A 26,161-nucleotide genomic window follows, 5' to 3' on the forward strand; every position below is an offset into this window, starting at 1 on the left:
CGGGATCGATATCCGGCGGAGGCACAAGTGGTTCGGATTCCACTTTAAACTGTAGGTCCAGTCCCAATTAGCCTTACTGTGCATAAAGTGGATTTAAAACACCAAATCAACCAACCAATTTATGTTTCCTATCCTTCGTATACAGTCTTTTAATCCGTACTCACTTATCTTTCATTTGTTTTAATCAATACAATCATCTTTTGTCTCCTCCGATTTCATTAATCAACTTTCTTTCCACTTTTCTGTCGTGCTGCCGCTTGTTGTCACTTCCAACTAACTAGTTCATTCCATGTAAATGATTGGGTTCAGCCAACTAGGCTCGTGACGCAATATCTCCCACCTCGGGATAAAAAAAAATTCTATTGTAAAAATAATTTTGTAATTAGAAAAAAAAAATATTTTCTGTCATCCATTCCGAAGCTTCTCACGGGTTCATTTTTCTATTTGTGATTCTTCATTTCCTTTCTTCTGTACAATTGTACCTTCTGACGTAATCCAGAATCTCTCTTCTTTCTATTTTCATTTCTACATGTCTTATCAACACAGTATTTTGAAATATATTTGTAACTTCATATGGTCCCTCGTAAAGAAAAATATTTTTTTAATCGCTCTTCTCGAGGCTTTACTTACTGGATGTGTCTTGCAGAAAACTAAATCCCCTTTCTTTATTCTTATCTTCATGCCATTCTCATTTTCCTTCCCCCTTCTTCTTTGTTCTCTTAGCGTACATGCTTATTAATACTTCCTTTATCTCGTCTTTTGTTACTGCATCTTGGGACCAATCGAAATCTTGAAATATATTAGGTTCTTCCATGTACCTTAAAAATTGCTCAGCTGCACTCCTTCTCGATTCCTCCAATATCGAGTTATTGATCAATCTTATAGCCTTATTTACCACTGTTGACCACTTTGTATGATTATTGTGGCAGAACATTCTCAAAATCCTCACTATTTCCCCATTGTACCTCTCTATAGGGTTCGGGCTCGGATGGTACCTGGTTACATTAACCATTTTAATTCCTTTAAACTTTACATATTCTTTGAAGTACTCAGACAGGAATTGCGTACCGTTATCATTCAGAATCTTACGAGGAATTCCATAATGTTTATTAAAGCCTTCTTCAAAACATTTTACTATTTCCTTCGCCTTGGTTTTCCTGAGGTTATAGCACATGATAAACTTGCTGCATACATCCACACATGTTAAGATATAAGTAAATCCTCGTGATCTAGATAGCGGTTTGATTAAATCTATTGCTATCAAATCTAAAGGTTTCTCAGCTATTACATGTAACTCCTCCTTTTTGATTTTGAGCATTGAAGGCTTAGTCTTGATACACATTGTACAATTTCGTACATGGTCCACCACGTCTATCTTCATACTTTTCCAAAAGAAAAATCTTCGAGCCAATCAACATTTTTATCAATTCAAAAATGTCCAGACTCCTCCTGTACTTCTTTGAGTATTCTACCAATCAGTGACCTGGGTACGCATAACTGCACCTGATTAGACTTTTCAATATTTACCTTGAAAACCATTCCTTCTTTCATTATATATTTACTTTGTATATTTGCACGTCTCATCCTCTTTTCATTTTCGTCCATCTCTCCATTTAAGACATTAAAAATACAATTCAACTCTTCGTCTCCCTTTATATGCTCTATCCATTCCTGTTTGGGCACATTCCTGAGTTCTTCTTCATCCTGTATCATTTGCAAAGGGGCCCTACTTAAAGTGTCTGTAATCTTATTATCTTCTACTTCGATATCTACTATTTCAAAACTGTACTCTTGAAGAAGTAATGCCCAGCGAGTCCATTGTCTTGCTGAATTCAACCAGACTAAGCTCGTATGATCACAAAAAATTTTAAATTTTCTTCCCTTTAGATACACTGAAAACTTTTCAATACCAAATATAATTGCCAAACATTCCAATTCACTAATGGTGTATGCCCTTTCAAATGCTTTCAATGTGCGACTTGCATATTGGATGACAATATCTTCTCCATTATCGGTTTTTTGGAAGAGATAGACTCGTAAACATATGTTTGAAGCATCGGTTCCTATAACACCAGGTCTCTTGAAGTCCGGTTGACCTATGGCAGGGCTGGACGTCAAATCTTCCTTTAGTGTGTTAAAAGCCTTTTCTTCCTTTTTCTCCCATTTCCATTTTACACTCTTCCTTAGTAAATCATAAAGAGGCTTTGCCTTTAAAGCAAAATTCCTGATGAATTTGCTCCTCCAATTGCAAATCCCTATAAATCTCTGCAATGGTTTTCGTGTTGCATGTTTGGTAAAACACCTTATAGCTTCATTCTTATCTTCGCAGAGTTTTATATTCTCTCCAGATATTATATGTCCAAGGAACTTGATCTCTCTCTTGACAAACGAGCACTTTTCTAAACTTTACCGTAAGTCCAACTTCTTAAAATTTGCATAAGACACAATGTATCTTATTTATGTGATCTACCCAGTCTTGTGAGTGTATGCACATATCATCCACGTAAATTGCCAACCAGGACCATGTCTCCAGTCCAAATATCCTATTTAGCGCTGTCGTAAATGCATACAGATGAATTCAGTCCGTTTGTACCTGGAAATAACCCAAGTTCAAATCAAAAGATGTGAAGTACTATGAAAACACATAGTAATTACCTCCATGTTAAAATGTAGTTTAGTCTATCTTACTAATACAGTGATATATGAAAATGAAATGGGTGATTCTGGGCTGAAACTACCAAGGTGTATATTTTACATGTATATGTGTCTATGATTATTGTCGCATTAATATGATATTCTGTTGTATATGTTCGAGCTTAGCATGCTTATGGGTGGGAGAACCGAGCGAGTGCAAGTGTGCGAAAATAGTCCAATGCAGTTCTTTAGTTGTTCCACATATTACATATGAGGAGATGGGGCTGCAACAAACACAACTTGTAAAAGTTTGCTTTAATTTTTGCTCAAGAACAAAATGTGAAACATAATGTTGAGAAATTTGGCAACATGGCCAATTCTTATGCTCGCACCCAGCATGATGAATAGGGGTTGAATCGGTGCTTAACATTCTTTCTACATCATTACATGCATTCATTGGTCACTGGTCAGTGAAACCTGTGCTTCATCTTACAGCAAAGCCTCGATTTTTTTAAATGACATTTTGATCATTGGTGGGGTTTGAAAGAATGCTGCGTGGCACTTTTGCAAAGTCTAATTGTCCTTGAAAGTATGCAAAATTCGAAGGTTCTATGATTTTGTACATATATTATGTGAAAAACCTGTATTTGGTGGTTACTTAACAGATATTTTTATATTGTGATGCAATGAGTCTTTTGAAGCAAAACTCTGGTAAATTGATGCTTATTGGAGTAGAATGCTCACCAACTAATATTAATCAATATTTTGAGCAACTTTTAATTGTTACAATTTTCAAGCATTGTTATTGATGAGAATGGGCAAGAGTTTCGGTATCGGTATGCCTATCCATTTAATTTGGTGCTTGTGCCTACCTCCAAATCAGAGTGGTTAGCACAGCACATAACAATCCTGGCATGGACATTGGTGTTCTTTGTGAATGTATCTTCATCATATCATCACTCTTCATCATCTTTGCGATTAGCGAAAAGTGACAGAAAAGTGAAGTAAAATTAATCAAATCAATCAATCAATCAATGCTATCAGCTTAGCCTTAATTGTTATCTTTTCAGATGTCATAGTTAAAAAATTGAATGTCGATTTTTCATATATTAATTATTCAGTAGCAGAAAAGTGAAGTAAAATAAATGAAATCAAATCAATCAATCAATGATATCAGCTTAGCCCTAATTGTTATATTTTCAGATGTCACAGTTAAAAAATTGAATCTCGATTTTTCATGTATTAATTATTCAATGTACCATAAATTTATTTCCGTATTGCTATAATTACAGCTATTTTCACATGGAGAAGCTAAGCCAGCAGAATATGGGAAACTGCCTCAAAATGTGGACAAGAATCGTTACACTAACTTAATAGCATGTAAGTGAAAAAAGCGGAATATAATATTTCATGAACAAATGTGTTGATTTCTTCCTTTTAACCCTCTATCAAGAAATTGTATTTTTTCATACTGCAAATGGGTGAATGGTAGCATTTTTAAAAGTAAAATGTAACTACTTATTTACATAATTTGTATCATAAATTCATTATTTTTTCCTACTTCCACTATGCAGTGATTAGCATTTTCTGCTCTAAAACTAGGGATCTCCCCAAAACACATATTTTATGAAGTTACGGTCCACTCTTGTTTTTGTATCAAATTGTGGTAATTTTCATGTGATTATGTGTTATATGTACGGACCTAGATTTTTTGGTGCTTTCTTTTTATATTCTTTTTATCTCAAAATACACACTTCTGCCAAATACACCTGAAATTATACCTTGACTTTGCTATTAAACTACTATTTTAATTTGTAGGTCATATGGCATATGCCTGTTTGCAACTGTTGTATGTTTGAAACGATTTTTGAGGAAGTTTTCAATTACTTACTGCATGACAAATGGCATGTGATGGTAGATTCACACTCGATCCCTGCCAAAGAAGGTGGATTGATTTCAATTGGGCGATTTAAAAAAAAAGTCACTGATTTAAATCACTTTAAAGAAATAAAATATAGAATAGTGTACATTGTAGATATCAGAATCACTTCTGATGGAAGTACAGTAGAGCGTCGATTATCCGAAGTAATTGGGGGAAATGGGTGTTCGGAAAACTGGTTTGTTTGGATAATCGAACTGTACATGTTTATTTGCCAAAAAGAAGTACTGTACAGTAAATTTATTCATAAAAACAGGCATCTCTTTAAGTATGTATTACAAAGTAACGTACAAAGGCAACTTTAGTAGGAATATATAGTATGTGGTACAGTTTATTAAACAAAAATATGTACATATTACACACGCATTTTGCATGAACAATACACACAGTACACAAAATTAACGTTTAAAAAAATCCTTTATTTTGGTCTGTCTAAGCAAGCCTACACGCTTACGAGCAGCTAAGTCACGTACTTTTTTCATTACAGATATCTGAAAGTGAGCGAGTACACAGTTCGGTTAAGCGGTCGTTCGGTTGACCGACGTTCGGATAATCGACGCTCTACTGTACATTAATCTTGTAATCTTTCAGTGGTGTTTATTAGGCTCTAAGAAAGGAAACAGATATATATATATATATATATATATATATATATATATATATATATATATATATATATATATATATATATATATATATATACTGATTTGGCAAAGCTTATACGAAAGGAAATGTGATATGTAAACTGTAAACACACTTACATTTCTCTTGATTTAAAATTCAATTATTCTTATAGGCAAAAATAGCAAAAGTTTTGTGTAGAATAATATACAAAACACTAATCATGCTAATCTGTAAATAATACCATTATCATTAAGCTGTAAATAAACATGGCAAACTTTATTTTTGCAAACTATCATTAAAAAGATTGCCAAATTCAGCTTCAAAGACTGTAAAAACATTTTAAGTTAGAATTATACAGGGTGATTCACAAAGAATATACATATTTTAAAGAGGTATATTTTAGGAACCGTAAATAGTAAATGTGTGAAACTTTGTACATAGACTCACAAACACTACAAGTTTTATCTACAGTTGTTCAATATGTCCTCCACCAGCAGTACGAACAATATCACAGCAGTAATCAAATTCGTCCCAAACTCGGGCATGCATGTCTTTCGTAACTGAAGCAACTGCAGCACTGATTTGATTTTTCAGCTCGTCCAGGTCATTTAGTAGTGGTGGTACATAAACGGTTTCCTTAATGTACCCCCAGAGGAAGAAGTCACACGCAGACAAGTCCGGTGACCTTGGAGGCCAGCTGAAAAGTGCCAAGTTGTTAACTGCCTGACGATCAATCCAACGTCTTGGAAGAGTGAGTGCCAGTTTCTTGTTGGAAAATTATGTTGTCAAATCCTTCTTCATGCAGCCTTGGAAACAACTAATTTTGTAACATAGCAAGATAGTTCTCGCCATTAACTGTTTGTTCATTGAAGAAGTACAAACCATACACAGATGAACGGGATGTTGCACAAAAGACATGGATTTTTGGTGAATCTCCTTCATGTTCAATGTACGAATGTGAATTATGGAGGCCCCAAATTCTTACATTCTGTTTATTAACCTTACCACTAAGGTGGAAAGTAGCCTTGTCACCAACACAAGTCTTTCCGTGAAACTGTTATCCTCTTCAACAGCTTTCAGTATCTTGCCAGCAAATTCCACTCTTTTTTCCTTGTCCTCATGCTTCAGTGCTTGTAAAAACTGTAACTTGTATAGCTTTATCACCAAACGATGCCGCAAAACTCTCCACACAGTTATCTGAGGTAGTTGCAACTCCTGACTTGCACAACGTGTTGATTTGGAAGGGCTACGTTGAAAAGACGCTTGGATTCTGTCGACATTTTCTTTCGACACACGCGGCCTCCCAGTGCTCTTTCCTTTACATGTGCAACCAGTGTTTATGAACTGTCTATAACATCTGCGAATGTTCCACTCACTTGGAGGATTCACTTGGTAATGCAAGCAGAAATGTCTTTGCACTGTAATTGCAGAGTTACACTTACCGAACTCGACAACACAGAATGCCTTTTGCTGCTCAAAATGAAATAGCGGGATTGTGAGAGCACAAGTGCTGCAATCTAGAGGCAATTGAATGAAACTACGCGTTGTTACATTCCGTTCAGAAGCGCTGGACTGTAATCCGATGAGTAGTTTCAACAGCATACTGGTTTGTAATATGTATATTCTTTTTGGATCACGGTGTATTATACATCCAAAATGTTTTATTTTCACTGGTAGAAAAGTTACTGAAACTATTATAGGGTCATTAACACACTCAACAAACATTTCCATAGTAGGTTCATTTGTACAGTATCGGAAACAGGAAAATGTATGCTAACATATAATTTTTTATTTGCTTTAATCAAACTGTTCAAATATTTTACAGGGGTGTTTACCAGAAAAAGACTTTCTATAAAACAAGATGCATCTATGTGTACAGTACCAAAAAACATACAACCAATTTTAAGGATGTTTTTTAAAAAAAACAAAAATCGATTTGAATAAAAAAAATCCGATTCAAATAATATTTCATCAAAAATATTTTTTTAAATGAAAATGATGTTTTTTTTTACCCTGCCACCAACCATATCATGTTGCTTGGTAATGCAAACTTTTTTTTTGAAGATTAAAAAATTGTGGGAAATATCCATTTACATGTGGTTTCATGTAAATGTAATTTGATATTTGAATGTAATTCACGAAATTATTCCATGTAGAACAATACCCAAAGTTCCTTTTTGGGATAACATCTTGTAAAACATTATACATGTGTAAATATAATAATAACAGCTCATGGTGCAATAGCCTTTGAGGGTCAAGACCTAGCTACTGACTTCCAGTATCACTCCCACATGCCTCAGCAGAGGTGGGCAATCATCCAATCAGTTACCAGGTAAGGTGTTGTCAGCACCATTAACCTCCAATTGTTGTTGTAGGTTTTCCATGGCCATGTTACGCCCCTCATTCATAGCTCTTGTATTTACTCACAATGGTGTGTGGCTACTGGTCCCATACACTGGGCAAAATATCTCAAGAAAAGTTGTTACGCTTCCCTCCAGGAGACTCAAACTTGCATGCATCCCGTAGCCCTAGCCCAAAAACCTGACACTTTAGACTGAATGGCCACGGTGTGGGACCATGTGTAAATATGGCACTATTTATTTTTTAAGCCTAAAACACAAGAATATTAAATTTTTGTGGTATTTTTAACTTGTTCACAAAATTGTTGACATTCATGAAAAAGGGTACAAATCATATTACTGCCAAATTTGCATTAGTTTGTGATTTCAAATGCTTGAAAAATGTGTTTAGAACATGTCACTCCACATACTTTAACACTTTTTTTTTTGCAATAATTAACATTTTTCTGTGTTATCGCATGTGTGAAAAAATCAAGGTCCTTTTTATGTATCATGTTAATGTAAAATGTTAACAATATACACAAATAATTTTATGAATTATCATATAGCTTTGTATTTCCAACAGATGATCAAACTAGAGTTGTGCTTGAGAAGCTAGCAAATGATGAATTTTCCGACTACATCAATGCAAATTATGTAGATGTGAGTATTTTATTATTGAAATTATCTTTCCTCATTGGAGAAAACATAGTTTTTGTACCAATAAACAGTAGATCAAGGTTGAATCATTCCACACACACTGGTGCTTTTACTTGTTTCAGAATTTTAAAACAACTCTGAATAATTATAAGTCTCATATTACATGCACGAAGTTTCATGTTTCTGTGTTGCAAATTGGATATTTTTTTTCTGAAGACTCACTGCCTTCTTTCACTAAGGGTACATGTTCCTTGTTTGTTTGGCATAATAACTGCAGTACATTTTAGTGATAATGCAATTTTAGAATGTCAGACGTTGACACAAAAAGATCAACATAATTTATGATACAATAATTTTTCTGACTCTCAGTGGAAAGGAATCTTGGTGACAACTTTTTATATGGAATATATGAATATATGAAATTTAGAAAAAAAATTGAAAGCGATATATATCGATTTGACTTTGAGATATAACTTTTTCTGTTAAGCACTGCAGGTCACTACCATGGCCTCGACAATGACCGATCCGTGCAAAATTCGGAAACTTTAGCCACCTGTTTCTCAGTAACTATGAGGTGTAGAGAAGAAACATTTTGCATGTGTTTATACCTTTTTAGTATTAACAAATACACCAAGTTTCATGAAAATCTGAATCGGTGTTTGGCATGGTCCGGATGATATAACAACGAATCAGTCCTTTTTTCCTTTTTATTTTACAAAAAAGAAATTGCATATTAGAAAATCAAACACATATATTCTTTGCACCAAAAGGGTTAATTCCCATTGGTGTTGTATCCATGGGTGCATCGAGTATCTGAGCAATGCTTGCTGAGCAAGATTTTCACTTATTGGCTAGACAGATCATTCACTTGATGATGTGTGCTCATTGATCAAAATATCAGTGCCTTTGAGCTGTGATCAGTATGACTGCGTTAAGTGGACAAGATTTCAGTTATTTTGAGAAGCTCTTAATTATGGAAATGGTTGATGTTGGTGAAACTGATGAAATTTTCTTTTACCCACTTGCACAACTTTTCAAAAGTATGGTTTATATTTGGAATAATTTGAATTTGAATTTTGAATTGTTGTTTTAGTCCACTTTTTATACAAACAGGCCACTGGGGAGGGCCTATATTTGAAATAAACAACACTTTCATTTAATGAAATTACAAGAAGTGGAAAATTATATTACCTTCTGTTACTTGAGCTTCGTCTGTAAGCCATAAATCACAAATATTTCTCCTTTAGTCGCCATCTTCAAACAATTTTCTTTGCTTCACGAGATCGAAACACAAGAGCAATACATTCTGTGGTGAGCAAGGTTCAAGTTCGCTCAGCAATCAAGTGAGCAGTGCTCACCGAGCAACACTTATTTGGCCATCCAATAGCTGAGCGATCACATTGCTCACTGAGTGCTCAGATACTCGACGTGCCTCATACTGATTTTCACATTTAGCAAATTCCACCATGATGTTTTGTATTAATTTTTATTTTTACTTGTATTAATATTACTATTTTCAGGGCTACAAAGATGCAGAAGTATACATTGCAACTCAAGCGCCGTTGCCGCACACAGTAAATGATTTCTGGAGGATGGTGTGGCAGGATAACGTTCAGATCATCATAATGCTGAACAAACTTGTCGGAGAAGGAAAGGTGAATAGAACACATTTTTCTCTAAAGCATAATCTATTGCCAGGTGCAGTAAGTAACATGGAGTCCTGAACAGTTGTGCCACCTTATATGGGACTATCGGGCTTCAGCCCACCTAATAATTTGTCTGTTATTATATTTTATTTTAGAAATAAAGTCCCTGCACTGAAGGAAACAAAATGTTTTATCATTATACATGTAAGGAATTCTCACAAATGAATTACTGACTGAGTGTTATGAAAATATTTGATAAGACAGTGGAACCTTGATTTTGCACTCTCCAGGGGGGGGGGGGGGGGAGAACAACTTAAATTTCAGCAAAATGTAAAATCGAGGAAAATTTCATAATGTTTTACTACGTTGGGACCATCAAGATTGAATGTATAATGTGGGAAAATATAAAACCAGGGAATGTAAAGTTGGAGTCCCACTGTAATTTGTTACCTCTCCAATATGATACTTTTCAGTGTAATACATTATTTGCACTCTCCATAGTCACATCATTACTAGGAAAGTAAGGGAGGATAAGGGCTTATAACCAGGATGAGGTACCTACTCTCAAAGTAGGTAAGCAATAAAATTGATGAACATTAACAGATTTTTCATTATTTCTAGTGATAGGCACTAAAAACTCTCAAAGATAAGCAAAAAAGTTAAAAAGTATACAAAATAAGCAATAAAATCCATAAACATTAACAGATTTTTCATTATTTTTCTGGATTAGGCACCTAAAAAGCAGTTATCTTTTAAATTGTCACTTATGACTAAAGTAGGCAAAAGAACTGCTACAAGATTCATGTATTCCTCTCAGAAATGGCCTCAAATGGTTTTTAAATGTAAAGGCCTTCATGTTTTTGACCAAGGAACCAAAAAGGCATTTCAGGGCAAATCCTCAGACTAATAATGACATTATTGCATACAACTACAAATTAAATCTATGAGTTTAACCCACCCAATGTTTTTCAAATGTTAAGTAAGTAATGGTCTCTTGAAAAAAAAAGTAATTTGACGACTGCTTCTGATCAAAAAGTTGTCACTACTAAACACCAATAACAGCACTAAAATTACTGACAAAGATTTACTATTTACCAATCCTGATATAAAATGACTAAAACTGCACAAAAGAGCTCAGTGATCCATTCACCTCCATAATTGATATATATGACCATGACCAGTAGCTTTCGTCTTAGAGCTGACCTCTGTGGCAAAGTCGTTAACATATCGTGCTACAACATCAGGGATCCCAGGTTCGAATCCCAGCCAGGAGATTGATGTTCTTTGTGAGTGTCCCCTCCATAACTTCCATAATATCATCACTCATCCTCATCTTCGCAATTAGCCAAAAGTGGCAGAAAAGCAAAGGAAAAATAAACCAATTCAATCAATCATGCAATTTTGTCTTAGAAAAAGAGATTGTAATGTAACGTTCATTTTGTATATATATATATACACAAAAATGGCATAGGAGACAGTAAACACTTACCACAATTGAAGAAAAGTTTGATATTTCGAGGTCATGACCTATGCCATTTTTGTTTATCTGCCCTTCTGGCACTCTTTCTCATTCTATCCCTTATATATATAAAAAAGTGAAAGAGGAGAGAGAAAACACTTACCGGATGCAGAAAAACTTCAAATTTTCGTGACTGTATGTCACATCTTCAGGAGCAGAGAAACGTTGTAGAACTTTGTAACAAGAACGAAGAGTTAGCATGACCTGCAGTGTTGCCAGGTTCAGAAAAAAAGTGTTGACAGTGCCACAAAAAATATAGATGGTTCTTTCGCCAGGCTTGTCGAAAACTGTGAGTGGTGGGGGGGGAGGTGGTGGTGAGGGTGAGGATTGGGGGTGAGGGGCGTTACTGGGTGGCCTTGTTCAGGTCTGGGGGTGTGGTTGCATTCATGGTTGATATGTAGGCCCTCTCCCATCTTCTACGTATTGAGGTGTTGGTGGATTGGGGCAAGGAGTGGACGATCGCTACCTGGAAGCAGTCATTAAAAGGAATATTGTGGTGCTTGGTGTGAATGGCAACAGCAAAGGCCAGGTTTTGGGTGTAGGAGCGGTGATTGTTGATGCGCATCAACAAAATATATATATATATATATATATATATATATATATATATATATATATATATATATAAACAAAATGACACATTAAATTACAGGCTGTTTACAAGAAAAAATAGATAACATTTTTGCAATTTATTTTAGCTAACATGCCTAAAAGAAATAATTAATTCTGAAACCAGAAGCATTTACTCCCTATATTTCTTCATAATATTGTTGTAAGTGCAGTAGAAATTCTTTAGATAGTCCTTTTGTGGAATTATATACTTGTTGCTTCTTTTCTTTCCTTTTCAGACCAAATGTGAGAAATACTGGCCACAGCCAGAGTCGAACGTGAAGTATGGTGACATCAGGATAAGCACTAACAGGACTTGTGTATTTGCTGACTACATTCAGAGGGAAATGAGTGTGTCTAACATGGGCAAGGAGAGACAAGTAAGTACTTTACATATATCAGTTATGTCAAATATAGGAACACTGATACCAATTGGTTCACAAATTTCAACAAGTTTTCTTCCATTGCATTAGGAAACATCTGCAAACAACTCACTGAACGAACATAAATTTTACTGTGTTGCATACAAGGATGTTAATTAGTCCTAATTTAACTAACTTATTCATAACAGTTTTACAAATTTACATTTTATAAATTACAGAAACAAATTGTCAGCATCGTTGAGTACTGGGGTGATCTAAAGAGCTGATATTAAATAACCAACATTCAATTAGGAACCTTGATTTTTTGCAAACATGGAAATTGTTGCAAAAAGTGTGTATATGTGGAGTGATTTGTTCTAAGCAAATTTTTTATGTATTTGAAATTGTGAAATAATGCTAATTAGGCATAAAATGAAAATTGTGTAATTTTTTTGGTGATTTTCAGCACATATCATGAAAATGAAACTTGTCTGTTGGTCCTAAAAAAAATAAAATGTACCATATTTATACGTGTATTACATGCACATTTTCCAAAATCTTGTCCACAATGAAACTACAATGCGCACTATACACAGAATTATTCCGGCAGCTACATGAAACCACATGTAAATGGACGTTTTCCATGATTTTTTACCTTCTGTTGGAACGTTTTGCACCACTGAGTGAAGGAGTGGAATTTCAACGGAGATCACGAGTCATAACATCAGTATTTGTTGTGCAAGAAATATTTTACATCACAGCAAAATGGCACATTTTTGCTGAACATCAAATGCACACCTACTGTCATATTGGTGCCATAACTTTGGTATTTGTAGTGAAGAAACATTTTGGTTACTATGCGAACTGGCATGGTTTTTGGTGGAGTTGAAGTGCATGCTTTCCATTACATAGGAGCCATAATATTGGTATTTGTCATGTGAGAAACGTTTCACATTACCAAGTGAAGTGGCACAGTTTTGGAAGATCTAGTGTGTACAGTTGTATGAGGTGCATGTAAAATAAAAGGTCCAATAATTTTTTACACCGAGTTGGCAACACTGATGAAGTTGAGCATGCGCAGGAGCATGCCCTAGTATTCTGTGCTTGCAACAAAGATAGAATCGTCAGAGTGGGGTTGCGTACGTGCGAGTAGCAGTAAGGTGAAATGGCTGCCGTAATACACAATCCTGCCAAATGTGAAGTGAGATCTGTCATACGATTTCTGAACGCCAAAGGACAGAATGCAGCTGACATCCAATAGGAATTGTGTCCCATTTATGGACCGACAGTGATGAGTGAAGGGAAGGTCAGGCAATGGTGCAGAGAATTTCGGGAAGGGCGTTCAAATGTACATGACGATGAGCTTAGCGGAAGGCCTAGTGTTCAGACGGACGATCTGGTGGAAAACGTTAATGAGAAACTACGTTCCAATCGCCGGTTCACAATATCTGAACTCGCCAAAGAGTTTCCAGAAGTGTCTGCGAAAACACTGCATCGAATTGTGACTGACAACCTGGGGTATCACAAATTGTGTGCAAGGTGGGTAATAAAAATACTGACAGATGCTCACAAAGATCAAAGAAGGACAGCTGCACGTGAGTTTTTGGCCCACTGGTGGGGGGGGGGGGAGGATGAGGAAGACCTCTTTTTGCCCATAGTGACGGGGGATGAAACGTGGATATCTTATGCTACTGGTGAGTCGAAGCAGCAGTGAATGCAATGGCAGCACTCTGGTTCTCCTAAAGAGAAGAAATTCAAGCAAACACCATCAGTTCACAAAATCATGGCAACCGTGTTTTGGGACCAAAAGGGTGTGATTTTTGTGGAATTCTTTAAACCAGGACGAACCATTACAGCAGAGGTGTATTGTGAAACACTGAATAATCTGCAACGTGCCATCCAAAATTGGCAGAGAGGAATGCTATGCTCTGGAATTTTTCTGATTCGTTACAATGCCCACCCACACACAGCTGCTCGTACTGTTGAGACAATTTAAAGATTTCGATGGGAACTATGCAATCATCCCCCTTACAGCACTGGTCTTGTCCCCAGCCATTTCTTTATTTTTCTTCACCTGAAAAAGTGGCTTGCATTGAAGCGTTTCAACGACAGTGACGTGTTCCAGACATCAGTTCTGGACTGGCTGCACTCTCAGGTGGCAGATTTTTACGCAGAGGTTATACGGAAGCTTGTGCCACACTATCAGAAATGTCTGGAGGTTAATGGTGACTACGTTGATATAGTCAAGGTATGTACTTGTTTATCAATCACAATAAATTTTTTGTATCATTTTCTTGCTTTATAAAAAATATCGGTCCCTTTTTTGACATGCATTCCCAGATTTTCTATTTTCCTGCATTATGCATTTAACCTTGATGGTCCAAACATAGCAAAATGTTACAAAATTTTCTCCAATTTTACATATTCCCCCATTCTAAGTTCTTTTCTTTCAGCTTGGTTCCTTGAGAAACGTAACAATTGAAGTGAACATGTGTTATCAGTGTTTGTTGCACCTGAAATAATGGAAAATAACTTGCTCCAAAATAGTTACTTAGTTAAGACATTGTCATGAACAAGCATAGACCATGTAACCTATAAATTAAAATACTAGTTTAAAATAAACAATGAATGTATAATTTTTGGTATATTGTCAGAAAAGTGTGCTAAGATAAAAACGTTAATTTTGGGAAGAGCAACAGCAAAATTGAGATTCATACATATAATACAATGTTTGCTACACAACCCTACATTAAATTATTGCAAAATATAATGTGAAGTAATATTTTCTGTTTAAGGTGATTCAACTGCAGTTCACATCTTGGGCTGATAAAGAAGTGCTTTGCTCTGCTCACAGTCTGGCATCTTTAATAAAGAGAGCCTCAAGTTTACCTTCAGGATCTGGTCCTATTCTAGTGCATTCTAGGTACTTGTAGTGTTCTGTTTAGTTTATCTGTATACAAGGAGGTTAGAATTAAAGATCCCTTACTCTCATCTAGTGCTCGTTTGAAGCAACTGCTAGGCATGGAGAAGTCCTGCACCATGTCCATGCAGTGTAAGGTGTCGTGTTTGGGCTAAAGCTATGAGACACATGCAGATTTGAGTGTCCTGGGGGAAGCTTAACAGCTTCCTCCCTGAGAATTTTCAGTCTGTCTATGGGACTGGTGACCACCCACCATTTTGAGGAAATTGGGGAGCTACGGATGAGTAGTGTAACCTGGTCATGGAAATCTACGACGACGACTGGGGGTGCATCGTGTAGACCACACGTCACCTCGTAACTGGTTGGATGGTGGGAGTGAGGCTGGCAGTCAGTAGGTAGATGCTGACAATCACAGACTGTTGTGCCATGGGTTTTGCATGCAATAGTGAACGTCAGTAGTAAAGAGTGCAAATTTTTGCCACAAGGTGGAAATGTGGTGCTGTAATAATGACCAGCAGAAATGGACATGCAAAACTTTATTTCCTGATTCGCAGTGGATGTGAGCTTATCAGTGTTCAATGTGTTCACTCTCAAAGTGAATAATCCTTTGGAAGCATAAAACAGCATGATTAACAGCTGTACAACGAGTTTCCAGGGGAATGATAGCAACATGTCGTGTTATGCTGGCTTTTACCTCTGGCAGAGTACTTAGATACATAACGGCGTCAAGGGGTTCTGGGTTTGATACCCGGTGGAGGCACATAGTGGTTCGGATTCCATTTTAAACTGTAGGTCAAGTCTCGATTAGCCTTACTGTGCATAAAGTGGACTAAAAACACAAAATCAACCAACCAACTTAGATACAAAACCTGGTATCAGGTTAGTCCCTGATGCATACCCTGCAAAAGACTAAAATTCCGGAAAAATATTGGCTGATGTCAGAAAATAAATTTGAACTGATACTTTCTGATACAGATACATTGACATCACTATCAGTTCAGCCTTAATTTTTTTCATGCACCCCAGTATAGTAAAGTACAGGGTGGCCAGAAAGTCCTTTTACACTGAATTTGAATTGTGTGGTTATGTACACAACTTATCCCTATCGATCCAAAACATCCGTGTGAGATCCTCCCATGTTTGTAGCATAGCCTTATGCGACTCCATGTCCAATTGTTTATCCACAACAGCATACCACGGGTGACATTTTGAAATGCGGAAGGGGCAGCATCTTTCAGCTGCTCATTGTCGGAGTACTGGCGTTTTTGAACCTCTTCTTTCACATGCATGTCAGTTATGCAACGATTCCCCAGTGCTGACAAGAAGAATGTCATGTTCTCTGACGAGTGTGCCATTTTTTGCAGCTCACGCAATCGGAAGGACTTTTCTGGCCGAAAATCCTGACAGCGAACAAATAACTGCAAATGCTTGCCTGGTCCTTATTTTTTTTGAGGGCTCTGTTAATCAGCACAGTTATCTGAGAATGATCAATGAGTGATTGCTTCTGCTGACACCTTTTCAACATGACAGTGCACCATCATGTTTTGATTTGATTGTCCATCCACAGATGCCTGGACAAAGTTTTCACAAATCGCTGGATTTGACATGGGTCAGCAGAATGCCTGGCTACATTGCCTTGGCCTGCAAGAAACCCTTACATAAGCACACCTGAGAATGCACTTTGGGATCTTGTAAAGGAAGAAGTGAGGAAATGCCGATACTCCGACAACGAGCAGCTGAAAGATGCTGTCCCTGCAATGTTTCAAAATGTAACCGTGGTATGCTGTTGCAGATAAATAATTGGACATGGAGTCGAATAAGGCTATGCTACGAACAAAGAGGATCCCACACAGACATTTTGGATCCATAGGAATAAATTGTGTACATAACCACATAACTCTAATTCAGTGTAAAGTGACTTTCCAGCTACTCGGTGGTTGTCTAAATGTGGAGTTTTGTTTTCAAAGATAGAACCCCACTTTGTTACAAAGATTAATTATGTGCTTCAAGGAGTATTTGCAATTTTATATCAATAGAATGTTGCTATGGTATCAGTAAATTTTATGTTGGTAGTTTTTATCGTTATCAGCAAAAATTTCACACTATTCTATCCCCATTTTTATTGATAGGAATAACAGCAAAGTGGCAGAATTCTGAATTTAATTACAGATTATTGATAGAAATGTCAGCTCACAAAAATTATTGGCCATTTCACCAACAAGTGTACATGGCGCATTCAATAAATAACCGGAAAAGTAGTATAAAAATCTAAAATATGACCGTGATTGTTAAATGTTTGTTATTTTGTGAAGGCATCTGTAAGGTATTCATAGCTCGGGCTGGCACGCCTGCCTCATGCACAGCATGCTGGGAAACAGTTTCACAAGGTGGCGGCACCCTTACAGGAGTGCTCCAAGCTGGAGCAGCAAAGTGTTGTGAGATTTTTGTTGAGTGAAGGCGTGAATTCGATAGAAATTCATCGCCACATTACAGTTCAGTACAGTGACAACTGTATTAGTCGATTACAAGTGTACAAGTGGGCTGAGAAGTTCAAACAGGGCATAACCAGTGTTGAAGATTCTCCGCATCCAGATTCTCCGCATCCAGGTTGCTCTCTCACTGCAGTCACGGAAAGCAACATTGCTCAAGTGGAGGACTTGATACGGGAGAACCAGCGTATTACTGTCAGTGAAATTGCTTCCCAGATGGAAATAAGATCAGCCCACCATATCAGTCATGACTAGAGCCTGGATTTTAGGCAAAAAGCTTATTCGTTTCCGACGCAGGTAGACAAAAATTGAACACAAAATACACTGATCTGAAGGTTCTTAACATTCTGAACAATACTTTACATTGCCTTTTTTTTTGCTTATTTCACCTTACACTGCCTTTTTCAAACATTTTTGCCTTTTTTTGCCTCTTTTGTCATTCCGACAAGGCATTATGTTCCCTTTTTTTGCCTATTTCACCGTACGCTGCCTTTTTCAAACATGTTTGCCTTTTTTTGTCTCTTTTGTCATTCCGACAGCATTTTTTAAAATTATATTTTTCTTCTTCTATTTGATTTTGTTTTTCAATAACCCTTCTTATTCAAATTATTATTTGTAAATACATTTTTAAAGATTTAAGAAGAATTTAAGTCTTTCTCTTCAATTTTTAATGCGTCTTCTTCAATTTTCACTGCCTCTTTCTGAAACTTGACTGCCTTTTTTTCCAACATACACTGCCTTTTTTTCAATTTTTCATAGCCCTTTTGCCTGCCATTTTTAATACTTTTCAGTGCCTGAACATCCGGGCTCTAGTCATGACATACTGAGGTTCAGGAAAGTGTGAGCTCAACGGAGTGCCATTCTGCAGAGACTACGTGGTCTGGTGTCCACTGGTGTGCTTTTGCTCCATGACAATGTGAGACCACACACTGCCAATCTCACATTGTCTACCACCGAGGACCTAAAGTTTGAGTGCTTACCCCATCCTCCATATTCGCCTGATGTTGAACCTTCCGATTTCCACATCTTTGGCCCACTCAAAGATGCGCTAAGTGGATCGAGGTTCCAGAATGACGACAAAGTCCAGTCAGTGGTGCGTGAGTGGTTACGCACGCATCGAATTTTTTTTTTTCATGTGGAATCAGTGCCCTTATCAAGCGCTGGCGTAGGTGCATTGAACTGGGGGGGACTATGTTGAAACATAGTACTGTAGTTCTTTTTGGTGCTTGTAATAAATATTTGTTACAACATATTTCCGGTTATATATTGAATAAGCCTTGTATATGACATTGGTGGCAAATACAAATAGAGTAGGTAAATATAATTTTTTACTCTGTAGAAATGTTACCATATGCTGATCTATGATTTAATTGAAATTATTTTCTTAGTTGATATGGACATAATTGAATCATTTCAGTGGAAACAGTGCATGTAATTGTGATTTATACTTCAAATTACACAAAAATACTTATACCTTTGACTTTGCCTTATTTTTCAGCGCTGGTGTTGGCAGAACGGGGGTCGTAATCCTGTCCCACGCATGCCTTCAAATGGGCACCGAGGAAGGGTTCGTGGATGTTCTAGCTCTGCAGCAGGCTGTGAGGGAACAGAGGCCAAACATGTTGGAAAGTTTTGTAGGTTTCAATTGCATATTGCATCATCCATATAAGTCAGTAACTCAAGTCCACTTTATACCAGAGCATTCTCTTAACATTTTCTAAATGATCAAAAACATCCAATACAACCAATCAGAACCTAGCTCTCTGTCACATGGACAGATGTAATAGCAGTCAATTACAATGCAAATAATGCATCACTTCACATTTTTAAAAGCTTATAGCTATATTCAACCAAGAGAACAAGTGTTTCCTACAAAACGATTTTAGGTATAAATCAGTGATGCTCATGAAATAGGTACTTATAGTGCATGCAGTACATGTATGGAAGAATACACTAGTTCATGATGGATGCGGTAAAGACAGTTTACGTGTTACATGCGAGAAGATTCATGTTTCTACGTTGCACATTCGGATATTTTTTTCCTGACTAATTTAATCATTTAATCTTCGCTCCAGATGCCGTACTAGTGAAAAAAAAAAAAAAAGAAATAGAACTATCCAATTTTGCAACACAGAAACACGAATCTTCACGAACCAGTGGCGTGGCGTGGATTTTTAAAAGTGTTACCGGTTATCAGTAGAACATTTAAGGGAGACTTGGGCGCCTCCCCACCTCATGCCCCCCCCATGTCTTCCAAGTAGTTCATATAATATTAATCTGGTACGTATTCAATTCAATACTAGATTTTGGTAAAGTTATTAATCAGGAAAAAAAAATGTTGACATATGGACTAAAGTGAAATCGCAAACATTGGTTGTTGACACAATAATACGTAATTTGATACTTACAGTAACATCGAAGGCTACTTATAGAGCAGATCAATCCGACTTTGAAAATAGTTATATGATGCTGGGATCCCGGGTTCGAAACCTAGCTTGGGCATGGGCGTTTGTGATGTCTATTCATCAATTTAATCATATCATCACTCATCCGCATCTTCGCAAATTAGCCAAAAGTGGCACAAGCAAAGCAAAATCAATCAAATCAAATCAAAAAACTTCTATGATGCTGTCATAAAGAGAAGTTTGTCATTTGAATTTGAATTTTTGGGTGCGTCATGGTCATGGTCCATGTTATCCACACATGAATTCGACATTTTTTTTCACCCGAAAATAGAGTACATGGCCAACAAAAGAGTTTCGACAACTGCACACATCCACATAACCATGGATAGTCGTTATACCACGAGACATTGAAATGTCGATCATATCCAGCAGACGACTTGGTTTTTAAATCGTTCAAAATAGGCTTTGGCCTCCCTTTCGCAACAATTTCGATTTTTTCTGCAAAATAACGAACCAAAAGATTGGTTCAAAATATCTTCTATCCCACGATTACATACACTGTCCAGATAGGATGAACCCGCCACCTCGGAACTAGGAGCAAGCTTCATTAATTAATTGACAATGCCCGAAAACAACATAAAGACGAAAGACACCAGTCACAAAACTCCCACTGCACAGTCCCTCCCACAAACCGTTGTTTACTTTTGTAACACGTGAAGCACCCTCCTTGCCCCCTCCCCTCTCAGCATCGGCCCTTCCCCAATATTTCCTTCGGAACCTGCAAGATGTCCAGTTCTACTAATGTTGCCATCTTAGTTCTTTTGAAACCAGATTTGCCCAAATCGCGAAACTTTTCGTTTCAAATAAGACGTATGTAGAGTAGATGTAGTCTTCATCTGTTTCCTAACTACTCCCACTCCCATGTTTCGCTAAATCCACTGAAATCTCATTTCTGACACCACTACTATTTCGTATATTTTACGTCCTTTGCTACCTTTAAGGCTTTCGCTTTATAGGATAATCGTGACTATGAGGATGCATGGTGAATTATTGAAATAAAATTATTATTTCTTTGTGTATGTAATTATTAATTTTTATAATTATGTAAGTAAAATAATAACAACGAACATTGAAATAACCATTTCTTGCTGAGGATTCGAACCTGCGCACCTGACACTTCAGAGCATGCTAAGATAACAATTGGGAAATTATGCTTGTAAGTATTGTTTTCACCCAAAAACAGTTCTACCACCTCAAAAACATTGCTTCAATCCGAAATTATTGCATTCCTGTGACAACGTATGTCAATCTCAATCAGTATTATCAACAAATTATCATAAATTCCTGTAACCGAAATAATATTATATGTGTGAAATATAGAATTTTAGGTTGACATTTTTAGAAGGACAGCGGACCCCTTGATCATACCCATCCCTCTCCTCTCCTTCTCGCCCATGATGTCGAAGAAGGACAAAGAGGACTTTCATAATCGCTGATATTTAGTGTAAATACAAAATATCACTTGGTAGTTTGCTTTTCCCCCAGTGTGGTTTGATTTTTTAAAATTTTGATTTGGCGATTTAAGTCCACTTCATGAACAGTAATGCTAATTGGGACAGTTTAAAGTTGGATCCGAACCACTTGTGCCTCCACCGGGTATCGAACCCGGAATCCCTTGATTATAAGACAGTGATGCTACCACTGCGCCATCGTTCCCCAGTGTGACTGGACACCTTCAGAGTAAGATAGACCTGATTAGGCGACTTAGCTTTTTTCTGTCAATTGAATATGGCAACACTGGTATGTTTCCGGTAAGGATCACCGGCAACTGCGCCAGCTAAACAGGCATGCCAAAAACCCACCTCCTCGTCCCGTGGTCAGTCTTTGCTGCAACGCGAAGTCTTCCTTGGGTGGGCTCAGGGCCTGTGGAGGGTACCGGATCAGTCCTCCTCTTCGCTTTTGCCGGTGTCAGAAAAAATGTCAGTCTGCAATGTTTACTTTACGACAATATTACCAGTTTATGTATGTAATAATATTTTAAGACGGGTTCTTCAATTCTTTATATTTTGGTGTTACCTGCGGTAACAGCAGCTACATGCACGCCACGCCTCTGTCACGAACATAATACACTAGTTGTTTTGAAATGTAAACTCTAGACACTGGGTCATGAACAGAAACATCTCGGCATGTAGTTGAGATTCATGGTTACAATAGGTGTGTAGTTTCAGCTTGTTTAAAACATATCTAATTAATAAGAATTTTCTCTTTAAAATACATCTGTTCCTCTTTGAATTTATTAGTTATTAATTGAAAACAATGTAACTCATATACCTTTTGTGCTGTATATATTATTGAATGTTCTCTGCATGCTTTGCATGACAATTGCAAATGCTAACTGGAATATTATATGAAATGCTACCATATATTATTCATGGATCAAATTATGAAGCAATGCAAAAGAAGAACAAGAAAATGCAAAATTGGAAATTATAAGATGAAACCGGTATGGGTACAAACATTAGTATATGCTGATGATATTGTTCTCCTAGCAAAAGATAGCAACAGCCTACAAAATGCTGTCCTAGAGTGGGGCCGAGCATTCAAAGAACGAAAGATGGAAATCAATGTTAGCAAGACGAAAGTCATGCACTTCACTAAACAAGAACAAGCAAGGATGCACATTCATTGGAATAATAAGACCTTAGAACAAGTAGAACAGTTTGAATATTTAGGAACCATACTAACTGCGGACGGGAAAATGGACTCTGAAATTAATCACAGAATTCAGAAAGCAAATAATCTGTACTATAATATTAGTAACACCATTATAGGTAAAAAGGAGATTAGTAAAGAAACAAAAATGAAAATATATAAAACAGTCTATCTCCCCACGCTATTATATGGATCAGAAAGCTGGATAATGCAAACTAAATTGGAGAGCAGACTTACTGCTACTGAAATGAAATTCTTAAGAAAAACTGTAGGAAAGACAAGGAGAGATATGATACGAAACACAACAATAAGAAGAGAATGCCTGAATCAGGAACCACTGATTGAAATCATCGAGAAGAGGGAATTAGGCTGACTGGGACATCTTATTAGAATGGAGGAAGAGCATAAACCGAAACAAATATTTGAGGCCCGACCAGAAGGAAAGAGAGGAAGGGGACGACCCAGGTTGAACTGGAACCAGTACATTTATGGACTGGCACAGAAGAGAGGGAAGACACCGGACGAAGTGAAAAGACTGGCACAGGATAGAACTTCTTTCAAGAAGTGGCTGAAAGGACCCGACGCCTAAGTGGGCATAAGGGAAAAGAAGAAGAAGAAGATGCTACCATATAAGTATTGTCTCCTGCATAAAATCCTATAAGATTTTTTTAATCAGCATTTATGCTAGCAAAAATGTTGAAGGTAATTTTTCTATCTAAAGTGGGCCTTAAGGTATAAATGTTCAATGATTGCCATTCTCACTATAATATAATTTTTTGAGAAGTGGATCGCCAAAAAATACTGCTTAAAAAACAAAACATTTTTGATGGGTATTATTAAATCTGGCTTTAAATTTTTGATTCAAAAGTTAAAAGTTATTGACACTTTTGTTCCATGCTACTCTATGTGATCAAAAGTATCCGGACACACCGCGAAACGTGTGTTTATCATAGAGGGGGACACAGTATTGCCATCTACTACGTGGAACACATAGTCAGTGATCTCAGTAGTCTGCAGACAGTGTGAGAAAGCAGTATAGGATGGTCTGAGGAACTCACAGACTTTCAACGTGATCAGTTGGTTGGGTGCCACTTGTGTAGGAAGTCCGTGTGTGAGATTTCCACCCTCCTAAACATCCCTCTGTCCACTGTTTCCAATGTTATAGTGAAGGGATGTGTACAACCCAAAAGTGTGCAGGCCAACCTCCCATGTTGACCTACAGAGACCATCGAGTGTTGAAGAGGGTCGTACAGCATTATCGTCAATCATCCATCGCCACCATCACACAGGAATTCCGAACTGTGTCAGTATCTACTCCAAGAACCATTACTGTTTGGCACGGCAACTTGGTTTCCATGGCCGAGCAGCTGGCCATAAGTCAAACATCACACAGACAAATGCCAAACGCTGCCTCGTGTGGATCAAGGAGCATCAAAACTGGACCATAGAACAGTGGAAAACCATTGTGTGGGGTGATGAATCACAGTACACAATGTGGCAATCCGATGGTAGGGTGTGGGTGTGGCGAATGCCTGGTGAACGACATCTACCAGCCTGTATATAGTGCCAACAGTGAAATGCGGAGGTGGTGGGGTTACAGTGTGGTCATGTTTCCCCTGGAGGGGGCTTGGCCCCCTTGTTGCTTTACATGGCAATGTCACGGCACAAGCTTATGTTGATATTTTAACAGGTTTCATGCTACCTACCATCGAAGACCAGTTCGGGGATGACCATTGTGTCTTTCAACACAACCGAGCATCCGTCCATACTGCAGGGCTTGTGGGGGAGTGGTTTGACGACAACTAATGTCCCACTAATGGACTGGCCTGTGCAGAGTCCTGATTTGAACCCCATAGAACATCTCTGGGATGTTTCGGAATGCCGACTTCGTGCTAGACCACACCGATCCACATCAATACCTCTTCTCATTTTGGCACTCTGCAAGGATTGGGCTGCCATTCCTCAGGAAACCTTCCGGCACCTGATTGCAAGTATACATGTGAGAGTAAACACTATCATCAAGGCTAAGAGTGGGCCAACATCGTATTGACTGCCAGTGTTCCCGATGGAGGGTTGCCCAAACTTGTACTTTATTTTCAGGTGGGTGTCAGGATACTTCTGATCACATAGAGTAGTAATAAAGCATGGATCTCTGCCAGCACTACCATTGAGCAGTCTTGCAAACCCTTGAACACATCACAACATATGTTCCTACGCCGTTCTGGGGCTTCTGATTGGTCCCGGAATCAGAATTCTCAGCAAGGTTTCTACGGTAACGTAGGACCAAGCCCCTGTGTGGTGTTTTGTGCAGGATTTCTTAATCTATATTTTTGGAATAAAAGTTGTTTTTTCTTTTTTTAAGCTTTTATTCAATCTTTGAGGATATACAAATACTTTTGAGATTGTCACTCTGATAGGGTTTGTAGGCTAAGACCTATTAACCACACTTAGGCTTTATACCCCAGCATTTTGACAATGTACTTGTTAGAAGTAGATGCCATGGATTGCACTGAATCCGCCGATAGTAATGGCAAAAGACTTCCTGTCTACCACTCAAGAATGTCTAGAAAGTCAAGAAAAAGTAATGAATTATGTTTGTGGTCAAGAAATGCATGAAGTTTTGTAGAAATATTAAAGTAATATGGCCATTCCCCATCCAGGATGATGTCTGAAGCATTAATTTTTACATGCATTATTAATTAAAGCAAATCTAAATCTCTTGTTAAAGTACAGCTTCAGTTTTCATCTTAAACCAGCCTTGTGGTAGAGGTTTTTCATTGAATAAAATATATATTTTCTTAATTTCCAACTATACCTAAGTAGGGGGCGATTAAATACATGTTAAGAAAAAGGAAAAAATGGTCAAGAAAAAGGGAAAAAAGGCCACGAAAAAGGAAAGAAGGGTCAAGAAAAAGTCAAGAATTTTGGATTTGTTATTTTGGTAGAGCTTACAGAAAATGCTCTATTTATGCATCAAATTTGTTGACACACAACCTAGACATTGCTACGGTTCTTTACTTCTCTCCAAAGCAAGTTTATACTTTCACATAGTTACAATTTATATTGTGGGATATGAGAGACATGGTAGTAAATACGTACAAAGAAACCTATGTACTCATTTTTCTGCAGTACTTTTTTTGTTGTTGTTCTATTTTTTTTGGTGGCCATTGCCACCAACCTCATTGGAACTTGCTGTACCTTTGCGTGGCATGCTTCTGTTGTTTTGAGTTTGTCGAATACCACTAGGTGCACTGTTATTGTCTGCCAATCCTTGGTGTTAACTACTGTAGTAGTGGGATCCAT

The 26,161-nt window shown here is 37.3% G+C and overlaps 1 protein-coding gene across 2 annotated transcripts in view; it reads left to right on the forward strand.

The window, feature by feature from the left end:
* LOC145996396 (receptor-type tyrosine-protein phosphatase S-like) overlaps window positions 1–26,161 on the forward strand; it is a 151,789-nt gene that overhangs the window by 94,524 nt on the left and 31,104 nt on the right. For both annotated transcript variants that reach the window (XM_083132842.1, XM_083132843.1), the window contains exons 13-18: window positions 3,927–4,014; window positions 8,123–8,199; window positions 9,717–9,851; window positions 12,210–12,350; window positions 15,128–15,255; window positions 19,240–19,375. In XM_083132842.1, coding sequence (XP_082988968.1) covers window positions 3,927–4,014; window positions 8,123–8,199; window positions 9,717–9,851; window positions 12,210–12,350; window positions 15,128–15,255; window positions 19,240–19,375 — 705 coding nt within the window. The remainder of the gene's footprint in view (window positions 1–3,926; window positions 4,015–8,122; window positions 8,200–9,716; window positions 9,852–12,209; window positions 12,351–15,127; window positions 15,256–19,239; window positions 19,376–26,161) is intronic.

Source organism: Lepisma saccharinum, chromosome 12 (assembly GCF_977018435.1).
Source record: "Lepisma saccharinum chromosome 12, izLepSacc3.1, whole genome shotgun sequence".
Classification (NCBI taxonomy): Eukaryota; Metazoa; Arthropoda; class Insecta; order Zygentoma; family Lepismatidae; genus Lepisma; species Lepisma saccharinum.